The sequence below is a fragment of the Pyxicephalus adspersus genome, chromosome 10 (assembly GCF_032062135.1).
Source record: "Pyxicephalus adspersus chromosome 10, UCB_Pads_2.0, whole genome shotgun sequence".
In the NCBI taxonomy this organism is placed as follows: Eukaryota; Metazoa; Chordata; class Amphibia; order Anura; family Pyxicephalidae; genus Pyxicephalus; species Pyxicephalus adspersus.
The window spans coordinates 11,703,035-11,722,940 of record NC_092867.1 but is presented as its reverse complement, the minus strand read 5'-3'; the positions used below and the strand labels follow the sequence as shown (position 1 = coordinate 11,722,940).

The window sequence follows — 19,906 nt, the reverse complement described above, 5'->3', positions numbered from 1 at the left end:
TGTCCACATTGAATGGAGTTGCTCTCTCATAGAATGGCGGTTCAGACAGACAAATAAAAACGCAGCAAAGCCCAGATAGAACTACTTAAGGAGGACCAAATGATCCAATATTATCCAGTATAGTCTCAAAATGTCAAGAACAACATATCCATTCAGTCACAAGAATATTTCCCATCATCTCTATGAACTTTTACTCGAAGGAATCCGTGTACTTTTAAAGTATACAACTGCAGTCCTTCCGTAGCGCCTATCCACCTGCAAGCCTTCACACTCAATGGGTGATTTTATAATGTTACTATAGAATGATGAATTGTTATGATTTTTACTTGCCATTAATGTCCCATAAGCTTTCTTTTGCAAAATACAGTCTAATGTCCCCACCATACTCATATGTCATTAACAATTTTTTTTTTCTTTTTTGAGGGAAAGCCGAATACCTTAACTGCATGTTGTTTTGGGATGTGGGCGTAAACTTTCGCAGACACAGAGAGAACACATGAACTCCCAGTGCTGCAAAGGCCAGAGTGCTACCCACTAAGCCAACCATACTGCCCATGCATAATATAACATTTGTAGACTGGAACATATCTGTGTCATCATATGACAACCATGTGATTTAAAAAAACTGGTATTTGAATCCTCCACTGATAAACAATTACACACAGGACAGCTAGTTCCTAATATGTTGCCTGAGTGCTGGGAAAATTTTGAGTTACTCTGCCGGCCAATCACCTCCCCTAACCTACAAGGGGAGAAGCTAAGAAGGAACCTATAGGGTACAACTTCAATGACAGCTCTGACATCACATCCAGTATGTTTCAGGTTTAACACTGAAAAACTAGAATCCGCAGAAGTGTCCTGACATTGCAGCATGGCTTTACATCTCCTTGCAAAAAGAAAACTGATTTTTACCTAATCTTAACACTGTTTAAATTAGACTTGTGTGTCCTGACCTGACTATAAAATGCTTATATGTGAATCTGTGGCACGGGTAACAAAAATTTAAGGAAAGAAAGAGCTGGACCTGGGACCGTACAGCTGCAGAGAACACAGCTGGACAGTGCCAGCGTTCTCCCCTGCCCCCACTAGCTGGGTACACCACCTGGAACCTTTCAGTAACCATCCAACTGTTTTTTGGGTAGTTACTGAATAGTTGGGACACAATACAGGGGTCCCACCTGCCTACAGATTTTTTTCTCGCCCAGTTAAAGAAAATTGCTGGGGAAAACACTGCATAGTTACTGTCCTCACCCAGACGATGAGGTAGGCTTCATCTGACTTGCTGCAGATTCTAATGCCCAAAATTTTAGTGTGGACTGAAATCAGAATAAATAATTTCAACACAGAAGAAAGCTGGTACAACTGTGCATTTCTGAAGGGAAAGCTGGGGCTCCACTTTAGGAGCACAATAAATCAATTCCATTTAGTATGTGTGTTGTGTACAGGCAATTACAAAAAGATTAATGAGTAATGGGTCTAATGGACATTATAAGATCCACACAGCCAAGAGAGTTAAACACTCCATTGGGGATAGTAACAGGAGAGATTATATTCTGCTTACATCCACAGCATGTCTGTCTGCTGCTAAGAACTCATCTATTATATGTAATCATTGCACTTGTCACAGGGCCGCAGCAGCCGCTGGGTTTTGCTTAGTGTGCAGAAATTAAAATGGAGCAACCGGAGAAGTGAGTCAACAAAGCGCTAACAGACTCCCGCACTGATCGAGATCACTGTAACATCATTAAGTGTCCTTAGAGGAATGATATTATCCCGAACTGAGCACCATTCTTCTACCAATGTGGGATAACAGACCCTGGAGGGACAGAACTAACAGCTGGAACTTGCACTAAAGTCTGTCCTACGCATTCTCCGGTGGCCAAACCGATATCGACTCAGATGATGTCTAAATAGCAAGAGAAGCTGCAATCAGGTTACTGAGGAGGAACGTGTTGCTGCAAGCAAAATGCAGACCGCAGGGCTGGGAAGTGATCAGGCCCTCATGCCTAAACAGTCTTCTAATCCAATTACAATGGAACACAAATGGTGTCAGTGACATTTCTAAGCCTGATGTTACTAAATTTGTGGCTTGACTGTTACATCATGTCTGTGCTTCCTCCCACGACAGTTTATGCCGGCATTTAAACCTAAAACTAAAGCATGGTTGGATTAAAAAAATTGGGGTCATTTGTCACAAGAACCCTCACAGCAGGACCATCAACGGCTTTAATAAATGCTGCAAATTTATTAGGACTAACTAAAAAAACATTACCTATAAAGCCAACTTGTAACAGTTGGCTTTATATTAACTTTAATGTGTTCTTTGAAAATGGCCAACCTGCACCAAATATTGATTTGTCTGGTACAGTGTTTCTCAACCAGGCATTCTCCAGTGCTTGAAAGCAGTTCCTTAAGCAATGGGCAGTTTGGGACTCCCATGGTAGTTTAGGTGACACCAATGGTCTTTTTGGCTATCTGTAAGGATGACATTCTTCCCATTGGCCAGCAGTATAAGAAGCATTCTTACCTTCTTACCACTGATAACCACACTGTATTGGGGTCTGGACCAATCAAGTGGTGATGGATGCATAGACCAAATAGGTGGTGATGGTGGCAGAGGATGCAGAGGAATGCGAAGCAGTCATATGTACAGAGATGTGCTATAAGTTTGCCCCAAGAGTCTCCTCCACCAGACACAATTACGTAATGAACACTTGTTGTTAGTGTACCTTTAATCCAGTTGTTAGCAGCACACAAGAGTAAAGCCTCTGCCAACAGGTGGGCTAATTGGGGGATTTGGCTTGAAATGTATCCATAGCTTCTGTGTCCCCTGGCTTCTCATACAAGCCAATCCGGGGGTCAGTTATTACAGACACAATGAAGGCATTAGCTAATATTTTAGCTGTTAATCCTCTTTCTGTAATTACTAGCAAGAGTTGGCTTTCCTTCTCTTGGCACATGATACTTTTTTGTCACTATTTCAGACTGAAAACTTCTAAACAATTAAAAAGGAATTTAATGAACCTCATTTCAGCAGAAAAGGGGTAAAAAGAATCACCCGTGTTAAAGGAGCAATACATTTCTTTGATATTGCAGACCAGCTTGCCTATATCAAAATCTGCCCCTACCTGTCCCCAGAGATCACAAACTCCTTGTACACGCTCCTATCTCTCGTCTGGACTACTGCAACATCCTCCTCTCTGGTATTCCACTAACCCAACTGTCTCCTCCACAATCTATTATGAATGCTGCAGTCACACTAATTCATCCTTCCCACTGCCCCCTTCTGCTGCATCTCTTTGTAGTTCTTTTCATTGACTTCCATATCACCTTAAATCAAATTCAAGCTCCTGTGCTTTGCCTTCAAATCCCTCCACAGCTCTTGTCCTACTTACCTTTCTGACCTGATAGAAAAATACACCCCTAGCCACTCTCTTTGCTCCTCCAATGACCTACTAATGACTTCCCCACTCATAACCTTATCACACGCATGGACACAAGACTTTTCTAGAGCTGCCCTGACTCTCTGGAATGGTCTTCCTCGTCCTATTCGGCTTGCTCCTACTTTCTGCTCATTTAAAAGAGCGCTCAAAACCCATTTTTTTTTTAAACTTGCCTACCCATAGTCTTCTGTCTTTTGAAACCGTCACTACTGCCCACTACTACATATCTCCCATCCTATTGTGTGTCACTTTCACCACCTTCTAGATTGTGAGGTCTTCAGGGCAGGCTCCTCTCCTCCTGTGTAATGATCTGTGTTCATCTGTCATTTGCAACCCCTATTTAACATACAGCGCTGTGTAATATGTTGGTGCTGTATAAATCCTGTTTTTAAATATTATTATTAATAATAATAATATTATTAATATTATTAATAATCAGAATGTGGAGTGAGCATCCCGCATCCCTGCAATCGGGTTACCCGCTACACCAACCAGTGCTTACTGTAATGGTCTCATGCTGCCTGCTTTAAGTAGATGACAATATTACAAACCAGAAGATGTGACAAAATCCATACAGAAGGTCAACCCTGGAAACGGACCCATGAAATGTTAAAAAAACAAATACCTGAAATTGTCCATAGGCAAGAAATGTAAACAGATATTCAGATGCTATTGAGTCCAGGAGTCTGTTTACATGCAGGTGGTTGGGTTAAAGGGGTCACTGCAACCAGCAAAATACAGAATACAGAATACTTAGCTGGCAATAAAAACAGCAGTGTTCTTCCCAGCCCCTTTTAGCCTCAGTACTTTTAAGTAACCACCTGGCAAAAGTGGGGCCACAAAACAAGGGCTACCACCCACCTTCAGCTTCTTCCCACCAAGCTTAAAACATTTCTGGGGAGGATACTGAACAGGTTAAAACTGAACTGCAGTCTCACACCTTAATTCCTTTTTTCCTGTATTGCTGTATGGTATAATTTTAAACGGATTTCCACTTGCATAAGCCTTAAAATACTTTTAGTGTTAAAAGGAAAAGGTTTAATTTCCTACTTTTACACTCTAATGCATTTTGCGGGAATAAATGATTACCAGCCACACCTCTGGGCACAGAACTGTCTAGCAGTGCAGACGGAGGGGAAGGAGTGTCTGACAAGGTCTGATGGATTACTGGATGGACTGGACAGCATAGTTGTATTATTATAATATTATAGACATTGGTATTACTATTCTGTTTTACGCAGCGCTGCACCCGAACTATTACATAGTGTAGTAGAGGAAGCAAATGACAGACACAGGAGGAGGAGAGGACACTGTCCAGAAGAGTTTACAATTATTCATATATAAACACCTGATATTTACATCTGTCTATACAAAACAACATTCATTTTCTGGGTTTATCCTGCTCCTGGAATTCTTTCACATTAAAAAAAGCCTTTCTTTAATTGGGACAAGGCTTGCATATTAGAACTACAAATATCAGCAAATCTCCCCCTCTGTGACTGGAGGATAAAGAATTCCTGGGCTTGGATACAGGCCTCCTCCATCAGTGTCCCAGAGACAGGTGCATAAGACCAAACTATGGAAATCTCTGTGACAGACAAATTATCATGTATTAGTTGCTGGGACTTTAATGAATTGTCCGGTGGTGTTAAACGCCCTTTGATGTCTGCACCACCAGGATATGATCCAGCTTACAGTTTTCAGCATGGTGTTTTAAACAGGGCCGGCGTCTAATGATCTGGGGTAATTACTAAAAGACTTTAATCATTTTGCAGTTTACAGGCTTCTGAACACTGGCAGCTGCTGGAGGGAGTTGGGGGAAGAAGAGTAACTTTATTGAGCAAGTCTCTAGGAACTTGGCATCTGGGATTTCATGTATGACCCTGGAAGCAGCTGTGACCATCACAAGTGGGCAATGGGAGCGTGAGCACCTGGTACCCTGGAATCCGCTCTGTGCTAATTAAAAAGGAGTCAGTGGTGTAATGCTAGGAGATGTGTTAAACATTACGTAACTCACCAACCTACAGTCTACTTTCCTCTATATTTATACTACACATATTCATATCCGTGGGTTAAGAAAAAGCCATTTAAAACTTCAATAGGCAAAAGTGCCTAAAGTGCACCTCCCCTACCCCATAACTTTTTGAAAACTAAGCTACAAGCCTTTTATATTCTAGTAAATATGCCGTCACATGACATACATGGCCTTGTATCCTCTTTACTGCATAAAAGGAGGATTTCTTGAACGTCCGCTTTCCTACAAATGGCTGTACAATGGTGGGGGTCCTCTAGGCTGTATGATCATGATATGAAGGACAACAGCAATACCATTTAGTGGAAGGTTCAGACTGCAGAGCTGGATCACTGGTCATCACCTGTGTCAGTGTTCACCCCGGCCCCTTTTAGTCAGATGCATCACTTGGGACTTTTCTGCTGTTTTTGGATAGTTAATGATGAGTTGGGTCACAATACAGGGCTGCTACCTTCATACAATTTCTTCCCAAAATTTCTGTGTTGAACACTGTATGTAATTAAGGTCTGTCTACCATGTGGCAGGCTTGGGGAAGGTAAAAATGCAATTAGAAGGTAAAAATGCAATTAGGGGCGGGGGGGGGGGGGGTAGTAGGTTATTTCCTATTATATTTAGTAACGTGACTTTGATATATTTGGTGTAAACATAGGGTTGTGTGCAGACAGATGTTCTGCTTTGATATACATGACATTGTTAGTAAGGAATGCCCAGCAATTACATTTTAAAGTCAGCATATTTTCAGTGAGTGGAAGTATTGAGTTATTTGCAGTGTTTACAGTAAATGTTTCATATGATTTTACTATTTCAGTGTAAGCAGAACAAGAAGGAAGTGAGGCTAACCCAGGAAATAGTACAGTGAAGGTAAATTGTCCAATCCAAGTGCATTCTTCCTGCAGACATATGTAAGTGATATGGACAACTTTTCCACTTTTTGTGATCTCCATCTAGTTCAAGGTCTTTAGTACTTTGGTTGCAACGGCGGTTTACTTCTAATAAGAACAAGTAAAGGTCTCAACAACAATTCACTAATAACCTTGTCACTGCCTATGGTAAACACACAATAGTATATATTTTTGTCTTTAACGCCCCATTTTAATTTCTAAGCAATTTAAAGAAAAGTTATACATATAAAACTTCAGTTAGGCTGGGTCTGCACGGATGGTTTTAAAAGCGCATGTAAACATTCCTACCACGTTGAAATTAATGGACGTGTTTACCCGTGTTTTTCCTGCGTTTTCATTTTTAAAGTTGCAAGGAGCGATTGATAACGCTCAAAAACGTGGCTCAAAGAAATGCCCTGGTGTAGATTAGCCAATTGGAATGCATGGGAATTTCAAACATGGGCTTTTAAAGCCCCAGGTTTAATGCTGGGGAAAATGTCTGTGTTGACTAAGCCTTAGCAGTGCTAGTGTGATCTGCTCTCAATTACTGTAGCAAGCTTGAGGCTTAACGCTAAAATATAATTCTGCTTACAAAATTTGCAAGCAGGCAGGTCCTGGCAGAATAAACTCCAGCATGCATGTGTGGAAATTCTGTCATCATGGCCTGGTCAATCCAGATGGCCAAAACCACAAAGAAAAGATGATAGCACTGGCCACAGCAGAACTAGTACAGGTGAATGTATTGGAAATATTGCTGTTTGTTCTTTGCAGAAATAGCTTGTGCCTTCTACATTCTTGGTCACATATTTTTTAATTTTCCATTTAGTTCCTGGGAGCCCAGGCTGATTGACCCAGATCACCCTACACTCCAGAAAGCAAGGTGGCATAACTCAGCCTGAAATGGTCCCATGTGAGTGAGTAATGCTTGTCATTTTTTTTTTTTTAAACATTTAGGTGCAGATGTGCTTTAAATAGAACCCATACAGAGAAGGACACAGGGGCCATCACTCCTGACATCCATGTTAAAGTGTCAGTTTTCCTACAGACTGGAAGAATAACCTGTGTAGAAATATCCAACTCACTGAAATAAATTACAAATAAAACATCTACTGACCTCCTGAACTGCCTGTCCCGGTAGGCGCTGAGGCTCCAGATTCTGGGGTCTATCACTGCTACCAGGAGGAGCAGTAGTATCACTATGAAGAGGACCAGCAGCACCACTCGCTGACGGGAGAACTGTGTCACTGAGGGCAGACTGCAGTGCCAGGACCCAGGAAACAAGCAGGAAAAGCTAATTCTGGAAAGAGAAAAATACACTGAATTAGAGGAAAAAACGTAATTTTCCGAAGTCACTGGAGTGAACTCTTCTACATTTATATGTTGGCCATTGGTTTCAAGGTTTTCTCTTCCTGTTTAGGTTTCTTTGTTTTAGCGCTAAGAATTTAGGCTATGTACTGTAATTTTCTTCATGAGAAGATATCACTTAATTGCATGAAAAGTTACTACGTTATAGAGCTGCCTTTAGTTAGGTGCTTGTTAATCCCACGTTTGAATACTCACAACATTTGGTTGTGTAGTGCTATTCCCATATTGGGACCACACAGTCTTTCGACGCATTTCACAGATAACTCTGCTTCACCAGGAAAGAAGGGGGGAGTTATCCGAGCTTTCCTGAAGAAGCGGAATCTTGAAAGGCGTCGAAAGGCTATGTGGTATGCCCTTTGGATTGGTAGCCCAGGCAGAGATATCTTGTTACTCAATGTTGCACATTTTTAAATATGTTTTAATGTAAATGTTTTTATAATAAATCCAATAAAGTTAAAGTTTGTTTGATACAAATTTATTGAGTTAAGGAATGTTGGCTCTAAAAGTCCCCCTACTGATGTAACCCTCAGGTTCTCCTTTTTTTGAAGTTATACTTTTGGGATGTGGCCATAGGCTTATTAAGAGGTAGGCTGAACTTTTATTAGCCAATAAACATACAGTGGCGTTTAAATTAAAGAAAAAAATAAAAATAAAAAATAATAGAACTAAAATCCTGCAGCAGCACAACTTTACATAACTAAATAGCATTTGGACTAAAGGATAACCAATTTTAAGAACATGGGTGGGGGGAAACTGCAGTCTAGCAGAAGTTAACTCAGGCTGACAGAACTGCTTGGGAGATCACTGCAGCAGAACTGTATTGTCAGCTTACTTCAGCCAATTTTAAGCTCACTGCATTTCAAAAGGTTTTCTTTTTTTAACCTGGATAATTTTTAAGGGGAGAAAACATGGAGGAGTTGGGGTGTATTGCAGAAATGTGAAGCATATGTCCTGATTGTACTCTGCCACATGTATAAATGTGACATTGTTATATACAATGCAATATCAAAAATCTGCACACTAAAACAATCTAGATCAGCGATTCTCATCCAGGGTTCCTCCAGAGATTGCTAGGGGTTCCATGAACAATTTGTGCCTCTCAAGTCAGTTTAAGTGACAGCAATGACTTTCTTAGCAATCTGCAAGGGTGACATTCTTCCCACTGACCGCCACGAGAATATATTATGAGTTGTGGATATAGTATTCATAGCAGGGGATCCCCAAGAAACCTGAAGGATGTTTAAAAGGTCGAGACACTCTGATCTAGACCAGGGGTCAGCAACCTTTACTATCAAAAGAGCCATTTTGCCTCCTCTTCAACTAAAGAAAAATAGTCTGGAGCCGCAAAACATAACACAGTTTATAAACTTTTAAGTTTTAATTTTTTTTAATTTTACCTGTTACCACAAGTGTGCATGTGTAGGCCTACTTTGAAATAAATTAAACACTGAACTATGCCCCTAGAAGCCTCCAGCTTCTAACGTATCATCCTGTTACATTAGCTGGAGGCTTCTAATGTAACAGGGTAGATTTTTTTGATGGGCAGAGTTCTTTATGTTCTGACGATGCCTTAGCGATGAAATTTTAAGGGGTGTTAGCCACAGGTGTTCGTCATTTGCAGCTTTAATTTTGTTCACCTGTACCCCCCAGTCTTGAGTAATTGGGGTTCAGATGCTAGAAGCCTCCAGCAATGTGTAACAGGGTAGATTATTTTGATGGGCAGAGTTCTTTATTTTCTGACGATGCCTTAGCGATTCAATTGTAGGTGGTGTTAGCCATAAGTGTCCCCCACTTGCACCTCTATTTTGGTCACCTGTACCGCCTCCCCCCCATTCCAGAGAAATTGGGGTTTAGGTGCTAGAAGCCTCCAACAATGTGTAACAGGGTAGGGTTTTTTGATGGGTGGAGTTTTTAGGAGGTGTTAGCCACAGGTGTCCCCCACTTGCACCTCTAATTTTGTTCACCTGTACCCCCTTCCTGTTCCAGAGAAATTGGGGTTCAGGTGCCTCCAGCAATGTGTAACAGTAGATTTTTTTGATGGGCAGAGTTCTTTATGTTCTGATGATAGCCTAACAATTAAATTTTAGGTGGTGTTAGTCACAGGTGTCCCCCACTTGCACCTACATTTTTGGTTCTGTACATCCCTCCATTCCAGAGAAATTGGGGTTCAAAGGAGGGGGATGTCATTGTACACACCCATTTGTAACCGCCCAGTGGTAGATTTATTTCACTGGTAGATTTTTTTCATTAGAACACCGGATAGGGAATCCCCCTCCTCCACAGTGTCTTGGGAGGAAGGGGATCCCCCATCAGAGATCTCCCCGCGGCAGCCGAAGGGAGCCACAACAAGGAGGCTGAAGCCGCATGTGGCTCCGGAGCCGCAGGTTGCAGACCCCTGATCTAGACACTTAGTAGGGGCCAATTAATGGTTTTGATGCCTACAGTTAAAGTTCCACTGGTGCTGCCATTACTGGACTCATTCTAAAGAACCCTAATTGCCTAGATATAAAGCTGACCTTTGGGTTTCAGCCATTTCAGTGAAACTTCAGAAACCAGCAAGGAGAAAACTGTGCGACATTTACCCACACAACCTCTTCCTTCTGGGTCAGTGATGTAGAAAGTATTAAAGGCAGAGAATCACAACAGCAAACAGGCAAGCTGTATAGTATAATGTGAGGTCATCAATGGCAGCTTACATAATCCTTTATTGAAATGTCCACTTTAAATATCCAGCACAGTAGCAGATGGGCTGCTGTCTCCTTGCAGCTAACCCTGCAGAATGCACAATAATACAGCCAGGGAACGATTCTGTGTTACATTATAGCAATGTTTCACATGGGGGGACCTTTGAAATAACTTTCAGGTCTTCAGGGAACCTTGGTTATAATTTCTATATATCTACAGCACACAGTATATTAGTGTGGTGGTCAGTGGGAAGAATTCCTCATACATCGCTGGCCAGTGGGAAGAATGTCACCCTTATAGCTAAATGTCACCCAGATAGCTAAAAAGATCAGTTAAACAAATTCCTCATTGTTCAAGGAACCCCTAAAATTCTCTGGAGAGACCCTGATTGAGAAACACTGCATTATAGGGTTACTTTGGATAAAGTTGTAATTTTTTCCTGAATCTGTGTTAGTAAACCGCTTTATTTCTAAACATTTCATCCTATGAAAGGGAAAGTAGAATGAATGAGGCATTCACACATGATGAATAAAGAAACACAGATGTCCATAGTTCAACCAATACCACTGTGGTGCAGCTAATAAAAGGCAGCCATATCCAAGAGCAAGGACAGACAAAAACTAAATGTTCCCCCCAAGCTGCCGTCTGCCAATCACAGATCTGGATATTTAAAGAGACATAGAATGCAGTGAGGTTAATTGGCTTCTCCCTAACAATTGACTAACTCCCTTAGACTTAATGACATATGACTATGATAGGGACAATAGATTGTGAGCTCCATTGAGGGACAGTTAGTGACACGACTATGGACTATGTACAGCGCTGCGTAATATGATGGTGCTATATAAATACTGTGTAATAATAATAATAATAGAAGCAATTACCTGGCCATAGGCAACAATACGGGGTCACCTCGTCTCTTGGTCTGCTCTCCACATGTCACCTGTTACATAGCCAGTCACTGCGTCCAACATCGCCTCCTCCCACAGCGTCGCCTGTAATAAAAGATGGAAAATAAGGTTGCCACCTGGACAGAATTTGGAACAAGTGTGATGTGACACGAATGTTAAACATTAACTCTACTGATTAGTGAATGTGACACGTGGACACAGATAACGAACCTACAATAACTTGCAATCATATCTGGCTTCCTGACATGTGCAGTAATGTGCATTGATAGAGCTGCAGTGTGATCTGAGGAGTTACTCCAATTCACACTCTGAATGGGGGGTGGACACAGCTGGATTTACCTTTTTCAGGTCTTCCAACTCATTAGAAAAAAAGATGTAGGTCCCCGCATTTTTCCCCCGCAAGGGGAGAGCCTGCCCACCTAATCTCTCCCATGTTTTCTAAAGCAGAACAAAAATAGCAATGAATATGCTATAACAGATAAAATACAAAACCAGGTTTTGCTGAAATGTTCATCTTCAAAAAGAAATCCCCCTGCAGTACATTTTTCATCCACTAGAGGCCCTTAGTGTGCTGGCCAGCATCGATCAACCTACTTGCTTTGAGCCCAGGGCTTCCTGTACTCTTCCCAAAATTAGTCCCAGCTTGGGAAGAAAACAGAAAGCCCTGGGCTTAGAGTTCTTTTTTATTAAGCAGAACAAAGCCAGACTCACAAATCCCCAATCCATTGCCAGGGGCCACCAACTTCTTCTATTGTATGATTTTCAGTCATCTTATTTTGCTGTGCTGGGATGACATAACCCCGGTGTAGGAGTGAGCAAATTCATTCCCAGTACGGCAACGGAAGCTGGGACTGGGCGGTGATCAGGCAGGGAAGAACAGTTATAGCAGAGGGGTCATTGTCTGCCCCTTTCTGCAGTGACCATCCGCCTGATCCTGTATTTTTCAAACTGGGACCTGTGTCCACTTTAAAGAAGCATTGCAGTGATGAGATCATCTCCCAGTCACTCCGCCTTCTCCTTCTAAATACATTCTACTTAGCACACAGACTGATTGGCTGCTTGTACTGCTTCATCCTCTCACACTGCAGCTCTGCTGTTGAGGTACTGCAAAGGGCTGATAGCAGGTCAAAGTCTGCACCAATATTTTCCTGAGATGTCACAACAACAGTGTCATTATAAAAACATAAGCAGCCTAATGACTTTCCCTAAAGCTGAACCTGAAATTTACACAGCTGATATAAACTAGAAGTTTGGTAAGGATTTAAAGGTCACGCTACATTAAAAAAAGAGAACAGTTATCATGTTTCCTCCCCTTCACTGACCTAAAGTAACTCACCGTTCCCCAGTACTGACCCAGACTTACCGAAGCTGTGCAGTAAAGCCGTATAGATTTCTATGGGGTGGGAAGCTGGATATCAGATGATGCAGCTACCCCTTCCATTGAAGTCTGTGGAGCTTTACTACCCAGGTACTGCCAGATGTAAGGGAAGAGAAGGAGCTGGGTCGTCAATCTTTATACTTTCCCCCTTTTTTATTCTTCTCTGTGCAGAAGCAGTGGTCTCTCTGCAGAGGTCCTATGCCTAATCATCAAAAATCGTTCCCTTGCTACTTGGAGAGATCTGAATAAGTAGGGAGGTTTATCAGACTGCTACAGGGAAACACACAAGAGCAAGGGTTCTTCTCCAAACCATGCTGGCAGGAGACAGGCTTTAGTCCCCCTGGCAGAGGTCCTTCTCCACACCATGCTGTCCCCTGTCAGAAGGATCCTTGCTCTTGTGTGTGTCTCTGTAGCTACCTCCCTACTAAGTCACATCTCTTCAAGTAGCAGGGTATGGGATTTTGCTGCTCGGCTATCGCACCTCCACAGAGAGACCACTGCTTCCACATAGAGAGCAAGCGTCCTTCATGCAGGAGACAAGCTGTTGTTTTTTAGGCTGGGACTGCTCCCTAAAGAAAACATAGGAAGGTGCAAAGTGTGCTTGCTGGGCCCCTGGGCCCCCAAGTCAGTCAGGGGCCGCCAAGTCATCCAGGGGGCCCATTATTGGCTATATTACTGTATATTATAAAGTTGGGAATTATGATACACATATCAGTGTCTTGGACAGCAGCCATCTATTACCCCACTTCTCAGCCCATTTCATTGTGTAGCATTGTATGCTGGATGCACTACAAGTCCCAGCACCCCCTCCTGTCCCCCTAGCTGTGTTTTCCAGCACAGGAAATAGTTTGTGACAAAGACAACCTCCCGGTCCCCGGTTACCTTGCGTTCTGCTCCCAGCTGTCATCCCCTCATCCCCGCACACAGCCCCGCTCTGCCCTCACTCTCCTCACCCGGAAGTATGTGGAGCCGGTGCGCTTTGCCAACACTACACGTCATCACTTTCTCCCGCTAAACTTTATTGACAAGGCAGCCTTTGACAGATTACATCACCAAGCACCGCTTGAGGGAGTGGTTTATGTAAATGAGATGCTAGGAAAGAGCCGTGCAGGGCCTGTACCACGTGGTCATTTCCATGCATACAAATTAATGGGCTTCGTGGGAGTTCTATAGGCATGGGGGGGAGAGAGAGATTCCTTTTATGGCACATCCCTTTACCTAATCTTTTTGTATTGTAAATTTACTTTTTTAGTTGATTATTGAAAGCAAGCTTGTAATAGAAGGCATTAAAGAGGCGCCTCCATCCCATTGTTACATAAAAGAGGTGCTGATAATGTGACATATAGGAAAGACATAATTGTACTTCTACACAGTCCATCATAGATTGCATTATTCTGATTTTTTTATGTTTTTTGCAAACATGATTACCCATCTTACTATTGCTGGGTGCACATGTGCGCTGTATATGGAGCCAGGGGTGCACACATGGTACTTAGTGCGCATGCTCACTATGCATGGGCCTGAAAGATTCACTCAGTGTTTCTGGATGTCTGACCAATTCCTGAAACTCAACCTGGATAAAACCGAACTCATCATCTCCCCCCTTCAAATTCCAAATCTCCCCCTGACACATTCCTAACTGTTAACAACACTGTTATTGACAAGTCCCCATTCATCCCTTGTAGTGCCTGGACATTGTAGTAGAACTGCAGAGGTAATCTGCAGTTCGGTTTCACACATGACGTCACAGTGGGAAACTGAACTGCAGGCCTCTGCAGTTCCAGTAAAATGTCCGGGCACTACAGGTGATGAATGGGAACTTGTCCCCATTCATCAGCTGTAGTGCCCTGTATTCTTATATAGAGAAACTCTATCTAAGAATACATAGTACAGTGCTGCAACAGCAATCGCGGTTGCTGTGCTGTACTTCACTATGTTTTCTTGGATAGAGTTTCTTTATCTAAGAATACAGGGCACTACAGGTGATGAATGGGGACAAGTCCCCATTCATCCCCTGTAGTGACCAGAGATCGTATAGGAACTGCAGAGGTAATCTACACTACAGGTGATGAATGAAACTGTATGAAACTCTGTCTAGGAATACAAAGTACAGAGCTGCAACAGCAATCGCTGTTGCCGTGCTGTGCTTCTACTATGTATTCTTGGATAGTGATTCAAGAATACAGGGCACTACAGGTCCCCATTCATCACTTTTAGTGCCTGAACACCAAACTCGAACCAAAACTTTTCTGGCAAAGTTTGGGTTCGGGTCCAGGTAACCAAAATCGTAAAGTTGGATACGGACCTGAACTTTACAGATCAGGTTCGCTCAACACTTTTCTTGTTCTTACATTTCTTGGCCCTCTTGTTCTTGTCCCACTTACATTTCTGACCTGTGTGTAAGGAGGGAGGAAAAAGAAAGCAGCTCTTTATGGCATAATCACATGTTTAAAATCCTTTATTCTAATCAATAAAATACATAAGTTGATACACAGAAGATTTTTGGCAGTACAAAGATGACATTTTCAAAAACTGGTCAAATTTATACAGACAGTAATTGTTTAAAATCTCTCAAGTTTAGAGCCCAGTGTAATGGGTCAATTTAAGGGATGTAGCTACAGTCTCATCCAACGCGTTTCACTTTTTAAAACTTGTACCTTTCTGACCTGATTGAAGAATACTCCCCCAGTCGCTCTCTTCTCTCCTCCAATGACCTACTAATGACTTCCTCACTCATAACATCATCACACGCACGGATACAAGAGCTGCCCCCCACTTTCTGGAATGGTCTTCCTCGTCCTATTCGGCTTGCTCCTACTTTCTGCTTATTTAAAAGAGCACACAAAACCCATTTTTTCAAACTTGCCTAACCATCTTCTTCTGTCTCCTAAACCCCTCACTACTCACCCACCAATCCATATCTCCCGTCCTATTGTGTGCGTCTTCCCCCAACCTCCTAGATTGTAAGCTTTTCGGGGCAGGGTCCTCCCCTCCTCCTGTGTCACTGTGTGGATGTCTGTCATTTGCAACCTCTATCTATTGTACAGTGCTGCGTAATATGTTGGCGCTATATAAATCCTATTAATAATAATATTAAAGATAATGATGAGTAGAACCACAACATGCTATACAACATGGAGGCCTTGTATGCCAGCAGCACAGGATTGCAGCAACATGTTCAGGTTGCAGTGGCTACAATAGTGCCCCAAAGTAATGTGATGAACCAATCCCGGGGTAATGGCTGGGAATATAAACTTTGGACACTTAAGCCGCTCCCTGTGGCCATGTATAATAATAATAATAGTAATAAAAAACAACACAGGCTATGTATTTATTATGCATTAAACTGAATGGGAGAAGGGTCAAAGGTCAGCCTGGCAGCCAATAGTGTGAGGTGACCTTGGCCCAAAGGAGCTGAGTGCGCTTTCTAAGGTCATGTGACTCCATCTAGCCCCGCCCCCTGCAGTCCTCCATTGCCTTACACGTGAGTCAGTCAACAGTGCTGACAGCCAGAGGAAGAGATTATGAAATCAAGAAGGATGGACCTGAAGTGACAGGCGGATCGTCCAATCAGCGTGTTCGATATATTTTGCCCGCCTCTTCTGGAGTGATTAGCTAATCAAAGAAGAACATGCTTGGAAAGGGCAGCCTGTAGCCAATGGACGTGAGGCAAATAGTGATGAGCGTCACTTGCGACCAATGAGCTTGTAGATTATGCAACTGCGTCCGGGGGACGCCCAATGGCTGAGGGGTGGGTGTGTGCCTAGGCCCCCCCCCGAGTTTGCGGGCTTTTCGGTGGCGCCACCACGGCGGTATCGGGTCCTTCTCGCACCCAGGAGCGGCGCTCAGGGGCCCGGACAGGCGGCCAGGAGCAGCCCATAGACTGTACTATGGAACTGGAAGCCGTGTTAAAGGAGCGGGGCGCCTCCGCTGGGGATCCCGCCCGTGTTGTGGGGGCCTGGGTCAAACGTGGCTGGCCGACCGGGCCTGATACCGAACTGAGCAGCGCCGCTGAGGCCAACCGGGCCCGGGAACTGGAGTACGAGGCGCTGCCTGAGGGGTCCAACGTCACCACACACATGTTGGCCGGGGCCGTGGCCGGGATCATGGAGCATTGCCTGATGTACCCTGTGGACTGTGTCAAGGTGAGAAGGACTCACTTCCGGTGCTGGGGTTCACCTCTCTTTTATATAGGCTCTGTCCACCAACCACGTGTTCTAAATATCTGCTAGGGGCGGGGCTAGCTCTTACCTAATACCTCGGGGGTGGGACTAACTGGTACATGTGATACCTCAGGGGTGGGGCTAGACAATCAATGAAACCCCCCCCAGATTAGAGTGACTTCCTGATCTACCCACCTACTACCTTCTAAAGCAAGATTTAGGTTGGGGGTATCCAGAAACAAAACCGTCATAGGCTAATACTCCTCAGCCGAAGGAGATTTCTATGGGCCCATAACGGCAAATCTCCATAAAGATCTGATCCCTGCCATGCAGTTATACGTTAATAAAGGATTGCTGGGGGAGCCAAAGAGCTTAGTCATGTGACTTGGGGCTGTATAATGCCATCAGATTGCCTAAACCCCCCCGCATGTCTGATTTGCCCCATGGCCATTCTTCTCTCCTTCTGCATTGATATACAGCGCTGCGTAATATGTTGGTGCTATATAAATCCTGTTTAATAATATTACAGCCAGTGTATGCAGGGCCAATGGGAGCTCCGTCAGTCTGTCTGTCCATATGAAATAGAGATGCGTCCCTGCTCATTCCCTGTAATTCATTATTTGACCCGGCTATAAAAAGAAAGCTGGCTGCTCATCTTAGAAATCATTGCAAGCTCATTGAACGTCCATTAGACGTACCGCCATGAAGTTCTGTAAGGAAAGGATAACCAGTGATCTCCCCGGCCCCTTCTAGCTGGGCGTACCACCCTGCACTATTCAGCAACCACCCGGCTGGTATGGATGAGTGGGGTCACAATACAGGAGCCGTCACCTGCCTACAATTTCTGCCCACTCAGCCTAAAAATATTTCCGGGTTCAACACTGTGCACCTGATTGCACCCAACGTCTGGTTGTAGGATGAGCACCAAGCTGATCACATGACCGGACTACATATCCTATCATCCATTCTCTAGAATCAAAGCACGCAGGGCTCGTAATTGTTTCTGTCACACTATGTAATAGTACTCGCGGATCACGTTCTACAGCCGGGAGTTGGGCAGGAGATGGCGCACCCACCCAGCGCTACACGTAGGGGGTTGGCTCACCATAACTAGATCGAAGTGGTAAGACAGAGGAAGCCGCGTCATTATATCAGAAGCTTTTCTTCCAGATGGGTATGGACGTAGAGATTAGGCGGAGCATTGTTGGGTTTTGAAGGTTCAATATGTGACATTCATATCTGTGGTGTCTCCAATGTTTGTGCCACTCGGTACTTTGGTTTGTTATCCAGATTTTTTTGTACATTTGGGTAGCATTTTGTAGCTCGGTGGTTAGCACTCCATGGTTAGCTGGGTCCCAGGTCCAAAACTGCAGGCAGTTTGCAGGTTCCCCCGTGTTTGTGGGTTTCCTCCCACATTCCTAAAACATGCAGTTAAAGAGGAAGTAAACTAAAAATGCCCAAAGGAAAAAAAAATCCACTTACCTTCAATCCCACAGAGCAATTGATCAGTCCAGGGGTGTCTTCTATCCAGGCATCTGTATCCAAACTGGGGTTCTGGGCGTCGCCATCTTCGCCTCTTCTTCCTGGTTCTTCTTTCTACGTCACTCAACCCAGGCGCAAGATCAGGTGACGTAGGTTGGAAAAAACTTGCCGATCTCACAAATTTCTCTCTTTGCATGAAAAGACTCTTTATGCGCATGCTTGAGATGCTCAGACATGCGCAGAAGGAGCACCCAGGAGCCTCCCAGAATGCCTGACGTAGGTATCTCAGGAGGCTTTGCGCCCCCATTCATTTTTTTCCAAAAAGGGTGTTGCATTAAAAAAGAAAATACAAATAACATATTTTTTACCCTACATGAAAGAGTTGTCTACCCTTTTATATAAATTTAACATTTCGAGTTTAGGTACGCTTTAAGATAATTGGCTTCCCCTCAAAATTGACCTTAGCCTGCATTATATGACTATGGTGGGGATATTAGATTGTGAGCTCCTTTGGACAGCTAGTGACATGACTATGGATTTTGTACAGCGCTGCATAATATGTTGGCGCTATGTAAATACTAGTTAATAATAACAGTGGTTACCCTCTTAAGAACGGCCTGATTACCTGTTGCCCTCTGGCCCAATTTTTGGAATGTGGATGGTTGGAGAACGAGGGCAGTAAGTGTTAATAGCAGCTGAATCGCCTCCCACATCCTGCTTGTCTGGAGTACAGGGTGTAAAACTCCTCATCCTCCTGTACTAAAGCAGGCAGCCAGGGGTGGTACCATGTGGGTGTAGAACGTCCTAAAACTCAGCAGGCTGCCAAGTTGAGATTGCAGCAAGGATCCGTGCTATAATTATAGCGTTAAGCAATTTGTCTGCGGCTGCATGGAGCTCAGGAGGACTTTTACCGACAAACTGGTTTGGGCTTGGTTTGTATGTTGGGGGTGAAATAAGAAAACACGAGTAATTGGATCTCCTGACTAATCTGCACAAGTACACGGCTTCGGGAGGCAATGTTTAGGGCTTTTAGTAGCTTCATTCAGCAAGCCGAATTGTTTTCAGGAATCAACTCGAGCTAAGCTGACGGATGGGAAACGTGAAGTGTTGTAGTCATAGCGTCTTCCCGCCAGGGTAAGAATATGGGGGGTGCTATCTGTAGTTACAGCAAACCTGTTACTTAAAATAAAGCAGCAGCCTGTAAAACAAGGAATATACATATGGTTCCTGCTGCTGGGGGTGACAAATATACATTGCTGCATTCACAAATGTCATTGAAACATTCACTGCTGAGGAATCATTTGCCGCCATTGAAACACATGGAGATTGGAGCTTCTCTACCAGGGAATGTAAGATTCACTGCTCTATAGTCTTGTAACGGTGTCTGGCCAATGACCTCCAAGTCATTATGTTGTTCGGCCAATGACCTCCAAGTCATTACGTTGTCCGGCCAATGACCTCCAAGTCATTACGTTGTCCGGCCAATGACCTCCAAGTCATTACGTTGTCCGGCCAATGACCTCCAAGTCATTACGGTGTCCGGCCAATGACCTCCAAGTCATTACG

At 43.6% G+C, this 19,906-nt stretch overlaps 2 protein-coding genes across 2 annotated transcripts in view; one reads left to right on the top strand and one right to left on the bottom strand.

The window, feature by feature from the left end:
* The window catches only part of ENTPD7 (ectonucleoside triphosphate diphosphohydrolase 7), a 29,681-nt gene extending 16,000 nt beyond the window's left edge, over positions 1-13,681 (bottom strand). The window contains exons 1-3 of the mRNA XM_072423103.1: positions 13,578-13,681; positions 11,291-11,401; positions 7,471-7,653 (exon numbers count right to left, since the gene is read on the bottom strand). Coding sequence (XP_072279204.1) covers positions 7,471-7,653; positions 11,291-11,298 — 191 coding nt within the window. The 5' untranslated portion in view covers positions 11,299-11,401; positions 13,578-13,681. The remainder of the gene's footprint in view (positions 1-7,470; positions 7,654-11,290; positions 11,402-13,577) is intronic.
* Positions 13,682-16,447: 2,766 nt separating this feature from the next.
* Positions 16,448-19,906, top strand: part of SLC25A28 (solute carrier family 25 member 28) — a 12,603-nt gene continuing 9,144 nt past the window's right edge. The window contains exon 1 of the mRNA XM_072425140.1: positions 16,448-16,840. Coding sequence (XP_072281241.1) covers positions 16,586-16,840 — 255 coding nt within the window. The 5' untranslated portion in view covers positions 16,448-16,585. The remainder of the gene's footprint in view (positions 16,841-19,906) is intronic.